At 36.4% G+C, this 18,028-nt stretch overlaps 1 protein-coding gene and 1 pseudogene across 4 annotated transcripts in view; one reads left to right on the top strand and one right to left on the bottom strand.

Moving 5' to 3' along the window:
• Positions 1–18,028, bottom strand: part of RBM27 (RNA binding motif protein 27) — a 77,363-nt gene that overhangs the window by 22,295 nt on the left and 37,040 nt on the right. For 2 of the 4 annotated variants that reach the window (XM_039256698.1, XM_039256699.1), the window contains exons 9-12: positions 10,370–10,534; positions 8,381–8,530; positions 4,169–4,313; positions 3,366–3,519 (exon numbers count right to left, since the gene is read on the bottom strand). In XM_039256698.1, the coding sequence (XP_039112629.1) occupies positions 3,366–3,519; positions 4,169–4,313; positions 8,381–8,530; positions 10,370–10,534 (614 nt within the window). The remainder of the gene's footprint in view (positions 1–3,365; positions 3,520–4,168; positions 4,314–8,380; positions 8,531–10,369; positions 10,535–18,028) is intronic. The other 2 variants (XM_039256700.1, XM_039256701.1) reach the window with 1 other exon arrangement.
• On the top strand, positions 16,986–17,323 carry LOC120248363 (annotated as a pseudogene).

Raw genomic sequence — 18,028 nt, 5'->3', positions numbered from 1 at the left:
GTAACAAAAAACCAAATAAAAACATAGAAGAAAAAAAGGTGATTATCTGTATAATCTCGGTGTATGGAAAACCTTTTTATGCAGATCTATAAAAACAGGATCATAAAGGCAAGGAGCAGTAGATTCTACCACAGAAAAATTTAAAATCTCTCAGTACAAATATACCCAAAACTAAATGATGAAGAGAAGTATTTCTGATCTACATGACAAGCAATGGCTTGGAAAAGCACTATTATAAATGCCCTCATTAAAAACGGGCAAAGACAATCAATAGGCATATCCACACAAACCTGCAAATGATCTATATAAATGAGAATCTACCTAGTAATTTAAAAAAAAGCAAGTAGGGGAGCCTGGGTGGCTCAATGGGTAAGGCATCTGACTCTTGATTTTGACTCAAGTCATGATCTCACAAGTTTTTCAGTATGAGCCTCATGTTGGGCTCTGTGCTGACTCTGCAGAGACTGCTTGGGATTCCCTCCCTCCCTCCTCCCCTCCCCCCCGGCCCTCCCTAGCTCATGCTCTATGTCTCAATAAATAAATAAATTATTAAAATTATTTAAACAAAAGTAAGGCAAAATAAAACAAGTATAATTTTTCACTTACAAAACTGGCTAAAAACATTCTGATGGATTCACATTACAGTGTTGATGGGTTTAACACAGTGCATGTAGGAGTATCAACTGGCACAACCCTTTTGGCAAACAATGTGGCAGCTCAAATAATTCACAACACATCAGGTTTAACAAGAAGGCTTACCACGGCATTGTTTTTATATAAAATAAGAGAAACAAGAGAAATCCTCAACCACAAAGAACAGTAAATAAATCAGGCCTGTTGCTATGATGCCCCCACTCCCAAATTCTTATACTGAAATTCTAACTTACTGTGCAAGTACATTTGGAGACAGGGCTTTTAGGAGGTAAAGTTAAATGAGGTCCTAAGTGTGCGGCCCTAATCTTATGGTACTGGGAGGCCTTACAGGAAGAGGAAGAGATCTTTCTCCCCTTCCAAATTTGAGGACACAACAGGAAAGTGGCCATCTGCAAAGCAGAAAGAGAATCCTCACCAGGAACCAAAGTGGCCTTCACTTTGATTTCAGACTTCCCCCCAAATAAACGTTTGTTGTTTAAGCCACCTAGTCTCTGGTATTTGTGATGGCAATCCGACAAGACTAATACACCAAATTACATTAAGCCATCTAATTTTTCTAAATGCCATCAACAATAGTGACCTAGGAAACATAAAAGAAAAAGGCAGAGACATGGGATATGATTTTGTATTCCCAAAGTGCATAAAATAAGTACTTTTAAAAAGAGCAGCACCTGGGTGGCTCAGTCAGTTAAGTGTCCAACTTCAGCTCAGGTCATGATCTCACGGTTCGTGGGTTCGAGCCCCACGTCAAGCTCTGTGCTGACAGCTAGCTCAGAGCCTGGAGCCTGTTTCGGATTCTGTGTCTCCATCTCTCTCTGACCCTTCCCTGCGCACGCTGTCTCTCTCTCTCAGAAATAAATTTTAAAAAAACATTAAAAAAAAAAAAAGATAAAAAGAGAACACGTTTGTGTATGTGAGTTCTTCCATATAAATATGGTATGTCTTTTCATCAAAAGATTAATAATTATTGCAATGCAGTGAGATTCTGGTGATTTTTCACTTGTGTTTAACAGATTTCCAATTATCTGTAAAATCAAACATGTACTATATTCAGGGAAAAACAGTGCTTAAAAATCTCTCAAAAAGTCTCTCTCAGAAAGAGAACTTTGGTTTAATTCTCTGAAATATCAGATTTCCTCATACTATCTTTTTTTGTTGTTTACTTATTAAATTGGGTGGTGGGTGCATGCACAAGCAAGGGAGGGGTGGAATAGGGGGTGGGGGGGCGGGAATCCCAAGCAGGCTCTGCAAAGTCAGTATGGACCTTCATGCTGTGCTCAAATTCAGGAACCATGAGAACATGACCAGAGCCTAAGTCAGCTGCTTAACCAACGAGCCACCCAAGCAGCCCTTCATACTACTTCCTTAAGGTCTTCCTTAAGGCCCCTCATACTACTTCCTTAACTTGTTTATTCTCTGTCTGCTCTCTGAGGTCAGCTGCATGAAGGTCAGGACCCTGATCATCATATCATGTTCATTATTTAGCCAATGTGTTCAAAGGTGCTGGTCCAGGAGGGCTCACCTCTACATATTGGATGAGGATACAGATTGTGGAGGATGAAGGGCACAGGGATTTACTGCAGTGACCTAAGGGTGGTGCCTTTTTTTTTTTTTAATATAAAACTTGGTTGAATTTTTACTGTTACATTTATTTTTGGGAGAAAAAGACAGAGTACGAGTGATGGAGGGGCAGAGAGAGAGAGACAGAGAATCCAAAGCAGGCTTCAGGCTCTGAGCTGTCAGCATAGAGCTCAATGTGGAGCTCACATACATGAACCATGAGATCATGACCTGAGCCAAAGGTGAACGCTTAACCTATTGAACCACCCAGATGTCCCCTCATACTTTCTTAAACTCAGTTACATAAATCATACTTTGGTTTGATAACCAACACTAATCATCAGGGGTAACTCAGTCAAAGTACAAATTAATAAGGACTTCAAGTACTCTCAATTACAGCATAACATCCAACCACAAATATATAAATTGGAATATGTGGCAAGTAGATAGCAAAATACAAAAAACTACAATTTACATATTAGATAACATGTTACACTGCCTAAAGTCTCAAGGTTACAACCATCCTTAACCAATTACTTTTCACTACAATATAAAAGTCATTCAAGAGACAAAATTACCTTAGAAATTACCAAAAATCTTACCTATCTAGTTAGAATTACTAAAGCAGATTAAAAAGTCATTTGTCCAGAGATAGCACTATGAAAAAAATATATACTAACCATCCTCAGTTTCTTTCAGGAAGAAGTTGCAGATAAGAAAGAAATGAATTAAAAAAATAAAAACAAGGGACGCCTGGGTGGCTCAGTTAGTTAAGCGTCTGACTTCAGCTCAGGTCACGATCTCACGGTTCTTGGGTTCAAGCTCCGCATCGGGCTCTGTGCTGACAGCTCAGAGCCTGGAGCTTGTTTTGGATTCTGTGTCTCCCTCTCTCTCTGACCCTCCCTTACTCATGCTCTATATCTCTCTGTCTCAAAAATAAATATACTATTAAAAAAAATAAAAATAAAATAAAAACAAAACAAATTTAGCTTAATTTCATCATAAAGATGGGTACAGAGCTATACAGTGGAACTTACAACACTTAGCAGAGATTACAAGATTACTGGCTATTTAAGCAAAGTGAACTGTTAATAGTATTTTCAAAGATGCATAAAACCACCTTAATCTGTCAGCAACCTAGTCACATTTACCTGGATGTTCACAATAGTTCCAAACTTGCTGAAGTGTTCATTGAGCTTGGTAATGTTGTTCAATTCCTGAGGGATCTTCTTGACTTCCAACTTGGTGTTTGTATACTGATTCTTTCTCAAGAATCCTGGTTTACTCTGACTGTTATTCCCTTGCCTGAAAATAATATTAACAGATCTTGATTAATTCCCCCATCTTATGCCTTGCCGTGAGACAGGTCAACAAAAAACTTAAAAGTTTATATATATTAAAATGTCATTTGTAAGACATTCTTACATTCTTCAGAAATTACTTAACATTCTTTGGAAATTACCAAGTAATTTTCACATTGTCCTTGTTACATGGAAACAGAACAGGTAGAGAGAAAGAAGACTGAACAGCAAAAGATCACGGAAAGAGGCCCAAATGAGATTAAAATTAATATGCTAAAAATACCCACCACAATTACCAAGGAAACTAACTTTAAAGCAAGGAAAGAACATCATTTTTTTCCCAAAGATGTGCTTTTCATCTTTTGTAAAAGTACAAGTTTTCTCTTCTTCTCTATTCATTTCCAGTGTCTCAGTAATTCTCAATATCGGGGTGGGTCTATATATAGTTAATACAAGTTACTAATACCTATTATTAATATTCTGCTAGCTCTTCCATTTTTAAGATGTTCTAATGATGCCTCTGGGAACCCTAATTTTGAGACACACAGTTTTAAAATCACTGGTTAAGGATAACTGTGAATTTACAAATTTACTAACGCACACAGAAATAATGAAAACACCAATTAGAACTACTAAGTAGCAAGTTATCTTACTTTCCCAGCCAAGGTTTCTTTGTGAGTGGCCCTTCCAAACCACTTATAGCTCTTTTTCGGCTATCTGGTTCAAGAACTACTCTGGTTATGTTGCTATTAATTGAAACAGGAACTGGTGGTTCAGTCTGGATGACAATGTTAGCAGCTGTTGGAAACAAAAATTAACATTACTAACAATGCACAGTATTTGAGGTATTTCAAATGATTAAAACATTTAGCCTAAAAAGCTAAAATGCACAGTGAATAGCACCCAACTACCATCTCCTTTTCAGAAATGCTTAAGAGCAGGAAAAAATTACTAACTGCCTCCTTTTTCTCCTTTGTTAAAAATACAATACTGAAGTTTAAAAAATCATAGGCAGCTCCAATGTAATAACTGATTCAGGCAAGGATCATCAATGGTTGCAAAAAAAATATTTATCAGTGAAAGGTTGTTAGAGAACAAGATATTTATCTCGTGTCCAAGTACACCCCACAAATGATTACTTTACAATGAAGAGATCTAACAACTGTTATTTCAGACAAGCACTCAAACTTAGCATCATAAACAGAGTGAAATTATTTGTATTCTGATGTGATTCAACAGAAAGTTCACCTGGACAGGATATTATTAAGTAAGTGTGTAGCAACGATACTGTGCGTATAAAAGATGTCATATTTTGGAGGTAAAATAAAGTATCTACAAGGCACAATCTCTGCAATATACTTTCAAGTAATTCAAGGAAAAAACTTGAAGTGAGAAGGAAAGAAGGGATGAAGAGAAGAACGTGAATTGCATGTACATACACAAGCACTCAGGCCTACCTAAAGGTGACAAAACTTTAATAAATGGTGAATCTAAGTAAAGGTATTTAGATGTTTATTGCATTTCTTTTTGATTTTCTGTATGTTTAAAATTATTCAAACTCAAAAGTTGGGAGGAAAAAAATCCAAAGCCCATATATAAATTGGTGTATTTCATTCACAACAGTTAAAACTAAAATACTTAAAGAAACTGACGTTACAATGGCTTATCTGTGGGTGGGAAGAAGTGTGAATAAAAGAGTACACAAAACTATGCCTGATATACTGTGAATATTCTCCTTAGTCTTAGTGACTCTACCAAAAGCAAAATTAGTAGCCAAGAATAACACGTAGCGCTAGATGCTGGGGTAGAGATGGGGGGGGGGGGAGGTAATGTGTGTGACAATCAAGGAAACAATGATGCAAATTCACGCATTTAACATATATTTCTCTAGCAGCTGTGATAGCTCAACAATTATATTAGACATACATGTAAATTAGTGAATAAAGTAACTATAATCTCTGCTTTGTTAGGGCCTTTGTTTTCAGAAGGCAAATGGAGGAGATAGCAATTGTGATGGTACAACTCTGTAAGTTGAGATGCCATTGTATCTTCCCTGAAACAGTTATGATTACCTTCTGACATTATCTACTGCTTTTCTTTACTGAAATGCTTTATAAAAAAATAAAGAGATGTATAGCTAGAGGCTGGAGGATTTGACAAGGTGATAAACCAAGTCTGCTGTACAAAAACCTTTTTTTTTTTTTTTTCAATTAAAAAAAAAATTTAATGGGGGCGCCTGGGTGGCTTAGTCGGTTAAGCATCTGACTTTTGCTTAGGTCATGATCTCGCGGTTCGCGGGTTCGAGCCTTGCGTCGGGCTCTGTGCTGACTGCCAGCTCAGAGCCTGGAGCCTGTTTCAGAGTCTGTGACTCCCTCTCTCTCTGACCCTTCCCTGCTCACGCTGTCTCTCTCTCTCCTAGAAATAAATAAAAATATTTAAAAAAATTTTTTTAATGTGTATTTTAGACAGAGGGGGGGAGAGAGAGAGAGTGGGGAGGGGACAGAGAGAGACAGAGAGGGAAAGAGAGAATCATAGCAGGCTCAAGGCTTTGACCTATCAGCACGGAGCCCAACATGAGGCTCGATCCCACAAACTGTGAGATCATGACGTGAGCCTAAGTCAGACACTTAACCGACTGAGCCACCCCTAAAAACCACATTTCTATCTGAGTGAGATTATCCAAGAATTACTGTATATGAATGCAGAGAAAGACCGGACTAATGGCAAAGGCAAAACTTGAATTTCTGAGAATATGATTTTTCCACTAATTTCAAATAATTTGGTAATAATATATGCATTATAACATAGAGGGTAATAGTATATTCTTAAGAATTAGAATTCTGTGGGTTCAAATGATAGTTTAGCCATTAAAATCTGTGTGACCTTGGGCAAGTTTCTTTACCCTCTCTAACCCTCAGTGTCTTTTCTGTAAAAAGAGAATTAAAATAGTACCTCTTTTTAGGAGTTGTAGGAAAGGAATATAAAAGATAATAATACATATACTAAAGCATTTCATTTCATCGTGACACAAAATTGTTAGCCTGAAGTTGTAACACTGATATTAATGGCAGTAAATAAAAGTTAATAATATCAAGATAGGAAAGAAGGTAAGAATAGAAAAATGGTCACCATATAACCAAATTAGAAAAGTACTGTCAGGGGGCGCCTGGGCGGCTCAGTCAGTTAAGCATCCGACTCCTGATCAGCTCATGATCTCGCTGTTTGTGGGACTGAGCTCCAAGTGCAGTTCCATGCACAGCCTGTTTGGGATTCTCCTTCTCTGCCCCTCTCCTACTCGTGCACATGCACACATTCTCTCTCAAAATAAATAAACTTTTAAAAAATGTTTTAAAAATAAGAAAAATATTGTCAGGATGTCCCATGGCCAGTCATTCATATTAGAATTAATTATAAGAAAACCAACTACAGTAAGAAAAATTGATACTTCATCAAACTTTGTTTAAAATTTTTTTAATGTTCATTTTTAAGAGAGAGAGCATGTGAGAATGTATGGGAGAGGGGCAGAGAGAGAGGGAGACACAGAATCCAAAGCAGGGTGTCGGCCAAAGCCCAATGTGGGGCTCAAACCCACGAACCATGAGATCATGACCTGGGCCAAAGTCAGATGCTCAAGTGACTGAGTGACCACGTGCCCCTAACCCAACTTTTTTAAGGGAGGGGAAAGGAGGACATCAGCCCCTGTTAAAGGTAAATGCCTGCATTTAATCTTTAGGTTTGTGACTATGCTCTGTAAAGATCCTAACATATGGCTGTAATCATAAATAAAAAGATTAAATAATAATCTTACTGCAGTATTTTAGATTCTCAGTTATTAGTGTGAAACACAGCTCTCATAATACAAAGCAGGCCAAAAGTGACCAATTCTTTGAAGGCAAGGGATCATGTCATTTCATCTTTCTTTACTTAGTACATAGTGCAGTGCCCAGTAAATAGCTAAAACAGCCTAAAGGTATATAAAATAGCAACTAAAAATTAAATATTATTTTTATTTTTAAATATAGTACAATTATAACTTTTTTAAAAACTTATTTTGAGAGAGATAGAGACAGCCCGAGTTGGGGAGTGGCAGACAGAGGGGGAGAGAGAGAATCCTAAAGCAGGCTCCACACTGCCAGTGCAGAGCCTGACATATGGCTCAGACTCATGAAACTGACCAAGAGATGGATGCTTAACCGAATAAGCCACCCAGGTGCCCCTATAATTACAGCTTTAAAATAAAATCTGGAGACAAAGTTATTAAAAAACATTTATTTGTTCATAGCAGCACTCTCCACAATAGCTAAAACATGGAAAGAGCCTAAGTGTCTATCAACAGATGAATGGATCAAGAAGATGTGGTTTATCTATACCATGGAATACTACATGGCAATGAGAAACAATGAAATCTGGCCATGTGTAGCTACATGGATGGACCTTGAGGGTGTTATGCTGAGCGAAATAAGTCAGGCAGAGAAGGACAAATATCATATGTTTGCACGTATAGGAGGATTAGGAGGAACCTAACAGAAGACCAAGGGGGAGAAGAAGGGGGAAAATGGTGGGGGAAAGGGAGAGAGGCAAACCATGAGAGACTCTTGAATGCTGACAAAAACTGAGGACTGATGGATGTGGGGGGGAGGGGCATGGAGGAGGGCACTTGTGGGGATGAGCACTGGGTGTTATGTGGAAAATAATTTGACAATAAACTATTTGTAAAAAAAAAAAAAAAAAAACATTTATTTGAGATGATTATTTGGCACTCTTTAAAACGACAGTGTGTAAATAATCTTGGACATCAGTGAGGTCTGAAATGCTATACTGAACTCCGGTATAACAGCAACAAAGAAAGTCTGAGGCATTCCCACCTCTTGGATTTGCATCCATATCTCCAGATGTTAGGCCAATCAGGTTGGGGCGCTGTGTCTGTGTTCTAGAAAAGAACTGTCTGTACTGAGATCTACCAGAACTGGTAATACTAGGAGCTTCTGGATTATAACCATCTGGTTCATATGTATCTAGGGGAAAACAAAACAACAAAACATGTAACAAATAAGAGAGTGGTTAAGTAATTTTTCATTACTGTAAAGTAAACAACTGCAAAAAATGAATTTTTCTTTGACAAATATATCAACCTATACATACATACAAATGTATTTATGTTTACATATATATTTGATTTACAATGTATATTAATACACCTGTTAGAAGTGAAAGAAATAAAAATGCTCCTGTCTCAAAACACAAATACATATATACATTCTTGATTACGGAAATATTTCCAGATTCATCTACCTCACTAACCATTTTAATTCTATAATCACTTAATCCAAACCTCAGTAAATAGTTTTAAAAGAAATATGCACATACATGAATACCATAAATAAAGGACTGGTTGAATTTCCTCTGTTATGTTTCCCCAATTTCTAGGTAATCTTTTTTTTTTTTTTTTTAACTTATACCCAAGTTAGTTAGCATATAGTGCAGTAACACTGCAGTACAGTGATTTCAGGAATAGATTCCAGCAAATTGTCCCCTACATATAACAACCAGTGCTCATCCCAGCAAGTGTCTTCCTTAATGCCCCTCATTTATTTAGCCTTCCCCAACCCGAGGTATTCTTTTAAGTAGAGGGAAATCAATCCACTAATCTAGTTACCTACACCTTAAAATGGAGATATAATAGCTGGTTTCATACAAAAACAAGCATTTCAAATGTTTTATTTCAAACAGCTAAAAAAAATTTTATATTTACAAATGTAATCATGATCTTACTACCACCCCATCAATGCCACTTTTATCACATTCCCTTTGTTTTCCCTACACCTAATATTTAATTTTTAACTTTCTAACACTAAATAGCTATTTTGCTGGCGTTAAAAAAAATTCTGAATATGTTCATCTCTAAATGGTATATATTCTCTTCATCCGACGTACAATGAAACAAGGGTTGAGATCAAGTGAAGGCACTGGTTTTCAAAACTGTGATTTAAAAGTTTTTGGGTCCTTTTTCTTGGTGGAAAAATGTTCTTGGAGTTCACATTAAGTTTCAGCTATAAGGTAAGAGGCATTCAGATCCTTATTAATGACCAACCAATAATATAATTCAAAGTATAAGATCAGCAAACTATGATTAAAAAAAAGTTTTCAGTTAGCACTTGGTAGTCTCAAAAGAAAATCTCCTATAGCTGCAGGTTTTAAAGAAGTTACATAATCAAATGACCTTGTTCTATAATTCCTGAGAACACACAGAACCCCTAGAAACTTAAAAGTCCTTTAGTCAATTATGATGAACTAAAATCTAAAGGGAAAGCAAGAAATGTTAAAAACCTCATGAAACACCTGCAAAGCACTCCACAGGTATTCCAAATGTACACGTAGGCAGGATGGAGAGTTTTTAAGAAATCACTACATTATACAGAGCCAGTCCACACATGGGGCAGAGCGGGGAAAAAAGACATGTTCACCCATGATCAGCAAGAAAACAGATGTTTTTGGTTTATTTTTAAAAAACTAACCTAGTTTTTCTTATAATGTATAACTGATTAGAACATTCAAGTAGAGATTCGCTTCCTCTTTACCTTATTAGAAAATAGTTCAAAGAACTACCATGACTTTTGTTACTGAGGCACTAAAAGTCAACACAGAGGACACCAGAGATGACAGACACACAGGAGGCCTAATCATCTAGCAACCACTAGGGACAAATCAAAGAGACAGAGGAACAGAAAACAAAACTACCTCAGAGGTTTAGCGGGAATTTGTGACGGCAGATCAGGATGCCAGTCACTACGTAGGCTGGCAAGTTATGATACGAAAGATCAGAGAGGTGGATGGCCATCTGTAGCAAAGCTTACCTGGGACCAGAGGGGTGGGGCTGGAGACTGAGGTATGGTACCCAATGGAGGATCCCATGAGGTTTCGAGGTGGCACCAAACGAGCTGCCAACAGAGGAGGCGGTGTCCCCAACTGAAGTCGCTCAGATGCAGCAGCACCATGTTCACGAGAGTACATGGGCTGTCCTACAGAGGAAAGAATAGGAGGGCAGCTGGGAATGAGAGTCACAAGCTCAGGGAGTGATGTACTTCCTGAGACTTCAGCCAAGAACTGAGAAAGTACACCAAAATGCCAGTTGAGAAAGGTATTACTGAGATTCTTACTAACTCAAGAAACAGGCATATAACTAGGTAGGATGCACTGAAATATAAAGAAAGAGTAAGAATTAGGTAGTATGACTGTATAATCTCCATTTTTCATAATCTTAAGTGGAGTAATTATATGCTAACTGTACCCAAAACTGAACCATATCACGCTATCTGATAAAGGAGCCCTGAGCACCTCGCATATAGTTTCGCATCCAGTGAGACAGGTAGTTTTTTGAAGACTGTTGTCACATTCACTAAAAACAAAAACTCTCCTTCTCAAATCACATAATTTAAGGTGACACAAAACATACTCCCATATCTCAGAGCAGAAAAAAGAACAATACAGAAATTAAAAACAAAAAACACCACAAGCATATCTTCACAGAACATGAGAAATGTTCAAAAGAAAAACACTAAACAAGATAGTGAAAATTTGTTATCCCATGAGCAGATAGATAACAAGTACAGACAAAGAAAAAAAAAGACAAAACCCGAGATAAACAGACCAACTACTGTACATGTGAAATAACCTGATATTAAGAACCACTTTTTTGGGAAAAAAAAAAAAAACACATTTAGAGCTTACATACATTAACAGAGGAATGTCTGACACAATGAAGTCAAATTTGGTAGAACAAAAGAAGTCAAGGAGCGGGGTTTTTCTTTCGTTGGTCACTTAATAGTATCTGTTTTACTGACTACCCCCTGAGACTTATATATAATGTTTACTCAAAACCTTATATTTAAAGTCAGATGTTCACTATGTGGCACAAGATAAAGTGAATTTAGAATTTTTTTACACCTGATAAATGTCCTTAAAAGTTACAGAATTCCAAAAGATTTTTTAAAATTATTTCAATGTTTATTTATTTGACAGAGAGAGAGAGAGAGCAAGCAGGGGAGGGGCAGAGAGAGAGGGAGACACAGAATCAGAAGCAGACTGAGCTGTCAGCACAGAGCCTGACAAGAAGCTCCAACTCACAAACGGTAAGATCATGACATGATCCCAACTCAGACACTTAACTGAATGAGTCACCTAGGCACCCCTCCAAAAGATTTTTAATACACTTTACTAGAACACGCCACAAAACCACCACCTGATTTCACAGTAAATGTACAAGAGAAACAAATGTACTAAATTTTACTACCCTTCTCTTCCTATGTATGAAGCAAAGGAGCAGGTGACAAATCATACCGTATAGCACAACTGTGTGCTTAGCACCAATTCTTTCAAAATTTGTGTTAAAAAAGGATCTTTCGATCATTACATTGCAAAAATAATCTAACATATCACCAACGATCCGAAAATAGTTGTTAAGAACGACCTACTGGGCAGAATTTCCTGCAGAATGGAGCGTGGATAATAACTTTTAATAACTTTTAATAACGGTCTTAAAAGTAAAATGAAAAGTTAAAGGCTAATCTGCACAATATCTTGTCAACATGAATGACAACATGCATTTAATTTTTAGAAAAACGGCTGTTTTTTCAAATGCACCTGTTTTTCTTCAACAACACTTACTGAGATCTCTAAATACAATTGTGAGATACAAAAGGTCCTTAAATAAAAGTCTGATTCTAAGTCTGGGCAGAAGATTAAGAGGAACCTGGTACACCTTCACATATACACACGGTGCTTCCAGAAGCATGACGACTATCAAACACTAGGTGTGTCAAACAAAACAATCTGCAGAAGCCACATGAAGAGGATCCCACTGGTCAAAAATGAAAGAAACACCAAAAAGGGATGTAATGAGATGAAACATATCATGCATGTTAAAAATCCACGAGTTCTTAATGATCCCCTATGGAATATCCTAGGAAAGCAAGTCTTTCTTTCCTGATAAATGAAAGAAAACAAGCATTTATCCTGTCTTTCCTATACAAACTGCATCTCAAGTCAACTCAACACTACTGAGTTTTACTTTGTAGAATGCCAGTGAATAAATGTAGAAGAAATTACAGAATTAGAATATTACACTTTTATAACCCTAATGAAACAACAGATCTAAGCAGTGATCAGAAACGGCTGCTGAAACCAAGAGTAACTTTCAAAATGGATGAATCAGGATGAAAACACCTATACACACTGATCAGTATTTGTAACACAGACAAACTCTCCAAATATAGCCCCCAATTTAGGAAATACAGAAGAAAGAATAATGTGTTAAGTGACATAAGGGGATGTAATGTGCCAAATCCAGAATATGAAAAAATTCTTCAGGACAAATGATCAGTTTCTTCAATAAGGAAAAACAAAAAAAAAAAAAAAAGGTACAAGAAACTGTAACAGATGTAAAGACCTACGAAATATATCTTCTAAATATAATATGTACCCTTGTTTGAATCCAGCTTCAAATGAACTACCTGTAAAAGGACACTTACAATACAATTCGGAAATATGAACACTGATTAGATATTTGACAAAAAACTTATAAATTATTTTGAGAGTGTAATAAAGTACTGTGATTGTGTGTTCAATCCTTATCTTTTAGAGTTAAGTCATGAAATTCTACAGATGAAATAATCAAGTCAGGGATGAGTTATAGATGAAGTCAAGATTAACTCTGTATGTTGAGAAGCACTAAAGTCCATGAGTGGGGAAGATTCCTATAGTATTTGTTTTCCTTTTGTATATATTTGAGATTTTCCATATTAAGTTTTCTTAAATGAAATACATTACAGTAACGGTGAAGGTAAGCTGATCACAATTTATATTCATTAATTTTAGTTCTGATCAGCACAGAGAGTGAATGGAGAATTTCAAAGTGCAAACACCCCAAGTTGATGCTCCTAAGTTTTTCATATATATTATATGCCTGATACCAGAACTCTCACATTTTTAAAAAATAAAGTTTATTTATTTTGAGAGAGAAAGAGAGTGAACAGGAGAGGAACAGAGAGAGAAGAAGAAAGAGAATCCCAAAAAGGCTTTGCGCCATCAGAGCAGTACCCACCACAGGGCTTGAACTCACAAACTACGAGATTATGACCTGAGCCAAAACCAAGGATCAGACACTTGTAACCAATTGAGCCCCCCAGGCGCCAAAATTTTCACAATCTTAATGTTAACTCTAGTCAGGTGAAGATAGTCTTCATTCAAATACAATTTTTAGCTACTCTTTGTAATTTCCTGATTTTGTCTTTACAAGTATTCCAAGGGGAAATACATCTTAAACTTTAAACTACAAGCTCAATTAGAAAGCAAAAAAGCCACACCTGACAATTATTGGCTATACTCATCATGTATCTTCAGTATTAGAACCCAAGGTCCCTGGCACACAATCAAAAGTTCCAGGGCCTAAATGGTGCCTGGTACATAGGAGGAATTCAATAAAGATTCACTTAAAGAAGTGATGAAAGCTTATTAGAAGTATCCCAATGACAAGTAGTTTGGATGAAAATCTGTATGTTGAAATGGACAATAAGATAATGAATGTAAGACAAAAAGTAAAACACAAGGGGAGAGAAACCCCCAGACAACATTCAATGACTCTATCAGATAGGAATAAATTTTCTAGACCTCAAAATCCAAGATTCTGCACAAAGAAATATTATGCATTCCACAGAATTAAATGAGGAATCTCAAGTTTAGTAGGTGTATAGGGCTTTTGATAATTTCACACAGTCGATAAGAAGAAATGTATTTTCAGAAAAATAAAGATAATTTACATAAGTTCATATGAAGACTGATAACTGCCTTCAACCTAAAACATCAATCCATAAAACAGAGGATGTTGTATTCTATTACTCTTTCACACACTCGTTACAGTGAGCTTAGCAATGATAAAATAAAACTACCACGTCTTCTTCAGAGAAACGTAAAAAAGAGACCAAATTAAAAAAATTTTTTCTAATCTTTTATTATTTTTGAAAGAGACAGAGTGTGAGCAGGGGAGGGCAGAGAGAGAGGGAGACACAGAATCTAAAGCAGGCTGTAGGCTCTGAACTGTCAGCACAGAGCCCGACGCGGGGCTCAAACTCACTTGAACAGTGAGATCATGACCTGAACTGAAGTCGGCGCTTAACCGACTGAGCCACCCAGGTGCCCCAAGACCAAATTTAAAGGAGAAAAGGGATTATTAAAACTGGTCCTGAAAACCAAAACATTATACACTTTATTGTTTATTTCAAATTTGGGTAATATGTCTTAAGTACCCCAGAGGACAGAGATGACTTTAATCGGTGCTATAATACTGCTCTTTCCATACAATTCCACCTATTGCTGAAGTCATTTTCAGAGCTGTGATATTTTTAATGCAGCAAAGCAACAAAATCTCAGAGTTTTTTCTAAACTGTATCTATTCAACAAACATCTTTTTAATAGCATTACCAAAAGCCATATATATCCTACCCAGTTTTACAGGGAAGATTAATTCCTTTACTTTTAATATTCAATTATCCTATTGCAAAACAAGTAGTAACTACAGGCTACATGACGGTTTTATTTTTGGCAGAATTAGTTCCTTTGTAACCTGTATTTCTGAACCACTCTGTTCATCTGGTTACAATGTCAAAATATACTGTACTTGGTTTTTTTTTTTTTTTTTTACACAACATATTTCTTCTCCATGCTTAGATTTTTAGCTTCTTAGAAGAATCGTTTCTTACTCATCTGTATATTCCTGGTATTTAACCTTGAGGAGACTCCTATTTTTACCTTCAAACCCCCAGATTTCATTTTTCTCTGTATATCCTGGGTTTCTACAGACATAACTTTCAACTAAATACCATCTGATAAGCTGTATTCCACTTATAAACAATTTCTGTGTTGTGAATTTTAGTGATAACTTTAACAATAAAATATCCATAATTTATACTTTCCCAACTTATTAAACTTTGAGAGCTCAAGTTCTCTTAATACATTGTAAACACAGGTTTTTTTACTTTGAAGTTCTAATTTTTTTGGAAGTTACTCATTACACTATTAAGAAAAATATACCTAAACAATTTGAAGGATTCAACTAATTTCTAAAAGGAAATTTAAAAAAAAAACAAAAACTATTTTTAAAACTACATACAAAGATACAAAAATTTATGTCTAATGAACTATATCAAAAAAATTATTTACCTGTTTAGAATGTAATCAGAAACTATCTCCTATGTTTTCTAATTTCTCTATGAATTTCAGAAACAAATTTTAACTTTTAAAAAAGGAAGAGAGTAGTTTGCATCGCACAGAGAGTATTAAATTGTCTGATACAAATAATTCTGTAACTTTCAAAACATCTGGCTGCCAACCAACTAAATCTCTTTAAGACACTGGTGCAGTATATGGGACTATCCTCTAAAGCAGTAATTCACAAATGCCAAAAGGAAGCTATCACCTTTTATCGGTCTGAGACAAAATGAGGGGAAAAACGTAACTAGTATTTCATAAAACCAAATATAAAAAGATTGTTCTTTTTTCTGCTACTGTCTTTTTTATGTAAAGATATATTTTTTAAATAGAAATATTAAATGTTTTCACATACAGTTTCTTAATGGGGGCAAACAAGAAGTTGCTAACTATACTGCTCCCTCCAATTTTCTTAAAAATGTTACCGGCCTCGGAAAAGCAGTTTAGAATTGGTGTTTTAAAAGGCCTTTACTATTATATCAACAAAATATTCTTGCTTTTAAAAATAGAAAAATGGGGGCGCCTGGGTGGCTTCGTCGGTTAAGCGTCCGACTTTCGCTAGGTCATGATCTCGCGATTCGTGGGTCGAGCCCCGCATCGGGCTCTGTGCTGACTGCCAGCTCAGAGCCTGGAGCCTGTTTCGGAGTCTGTGACTCCCTCTCTCGCTGACCCTCCCCTGCTCACGTTGTCTCTCTCTCTCCTAGAAATAAATAAAACATTAAAAAATTTTTTTTTAAATAAAATAAATAAATAAAAATAAAAATAGAAAAATGGGGGGCGCCTGGGTGGCTCAGTTGCTTAAGTGTCCAACTTCAGCTCAGGTCATGATCTCATGGTTCATGGGTTTGAGTCCTGCATCAAGCTCTGCTGACAGCTTGGAGCCTGCAGCGTGCTTCGCAATTTCTGTCTCTCTCCCTCTCTGCCTCTCCCATGCTCACGCTCTCTTTCCCTCAAAAATAAACATTAAAAAAAAATTATTTTTAAACAGAAAAATGGGCCTAGGTGGCTCAGTTGGTTAAGAAGTCGATTCTTGATTTTGGCTCAGCTCATGATCTCAAAGTTATGAGATCGAGCCCTGCTTCAGGCCCTGTGTTGAGCGTGAAGCCTGCTTAAGATTATCTCCCTCTCTGCCCTTCTCTCCCCCTCACATTCTCTTTCTCTCAAAAAAAAAAAAGTCGTTTCCGGCTCGTCCTCTTCCTTTCCCTGCCGATAGCCTTCTCGCAGCCATGGTGAACGTTCCTAAAACCCGCCAGACTTTCTGCAAGAAGTGTGGCAAGCACCAACCCCACAAAGTGACACAGTACAAGAAAGGCAAAGATTCTCTTTATGCCCAGGGAAAGCGGCGTTATGACAGGAAGCAGAGTGGCTATGGTGGATAAACTAAGCCGATTTTCCGAAAAAAGGCTAAAACTACAAAGAAGATTGTGCTGAGTCTTGAATGTGTTGAGCCCAACTGCAGATCTAAGAGAATGCTTGCTATTAAGAGATGCAAGCATTTTGAACGGGGAGGAGATAAGAAGAGAAAGGGCCAAGTGATCCAGTTCTAAGCTTTGTATTTTGTTACATTATGAAGACAATAAAATCTTGAGGTTATATTCACTTCATCTGGTTACAGTTGGTCCTTTGAGGGTGAAATAAACTAGTGCCCTCAATAAAATTTCCTTTTTGGGGAAATTTATGCTTGGTGGTTTAAAAAAAAAGACTTAAAAATAGAAAAGTGGTGTTCAAGTAAAGTGAGGTTAGATACCTTGTTCAACTTGGCTCTCCAGCATGTAGCATAACACCTGGCACATAGCAGGCATCAGTAAGTATCTGCTCAATTAATGAGCATGATGCTAAGTCACTAAAATAAATGGTAATGGTCACATTTTTATAAATTAAAATCTGGGTGGAATTTTTACAAAGTTGAGTCATGATGTTAAATTTAACAATATTAAAATAAATGGTAATTGTCAGACTTAAAAAAAGAAAGGATCAAAAACAATTTTTATTGTGAGTCATAACACTAAATTTACCACTAAGAAAATATGCCATCTGCAACAGACTCTAAGATAAATAATCTATTTTTGTACTTTTAAGTCCAAAATCATTAACAAATAATGTTAAGAGCTCAATTGAGGGAAATAAATGATATAGGACTGATAATTGTTGAAGCCAGGCAATAGATACATATATGGTAGTGCATAATACTATTTTCTTTATTTTTATATTTAAAACATAATAATCAAAAAATAAGAGAAGCAGTAAAACAG

The sequence above is a fragment of the Hyaena hyaena genome, unplaced genomic scaffold, assembly GCF_003009895.1.
Source record: "Hyaena hyaena isolate Hyena2069 unplaced genomic scaffold, ASM300989v1 scaffold_585, whole genome shotgun sequence".
In the NCBI taxonomy this organism is placed as follows: domain Eukaryota; kingdom Metazoa; phylum Chordata; class Mammalia; order Carnivora; family Hyaenidae; genus Hyaena; species Hyaena hyaena.
The sequence above is the reverse complement of the archived record's forward strand: the minus strand, read 5'-3'. Positions and strand labels throughout refer to the sequence as shown.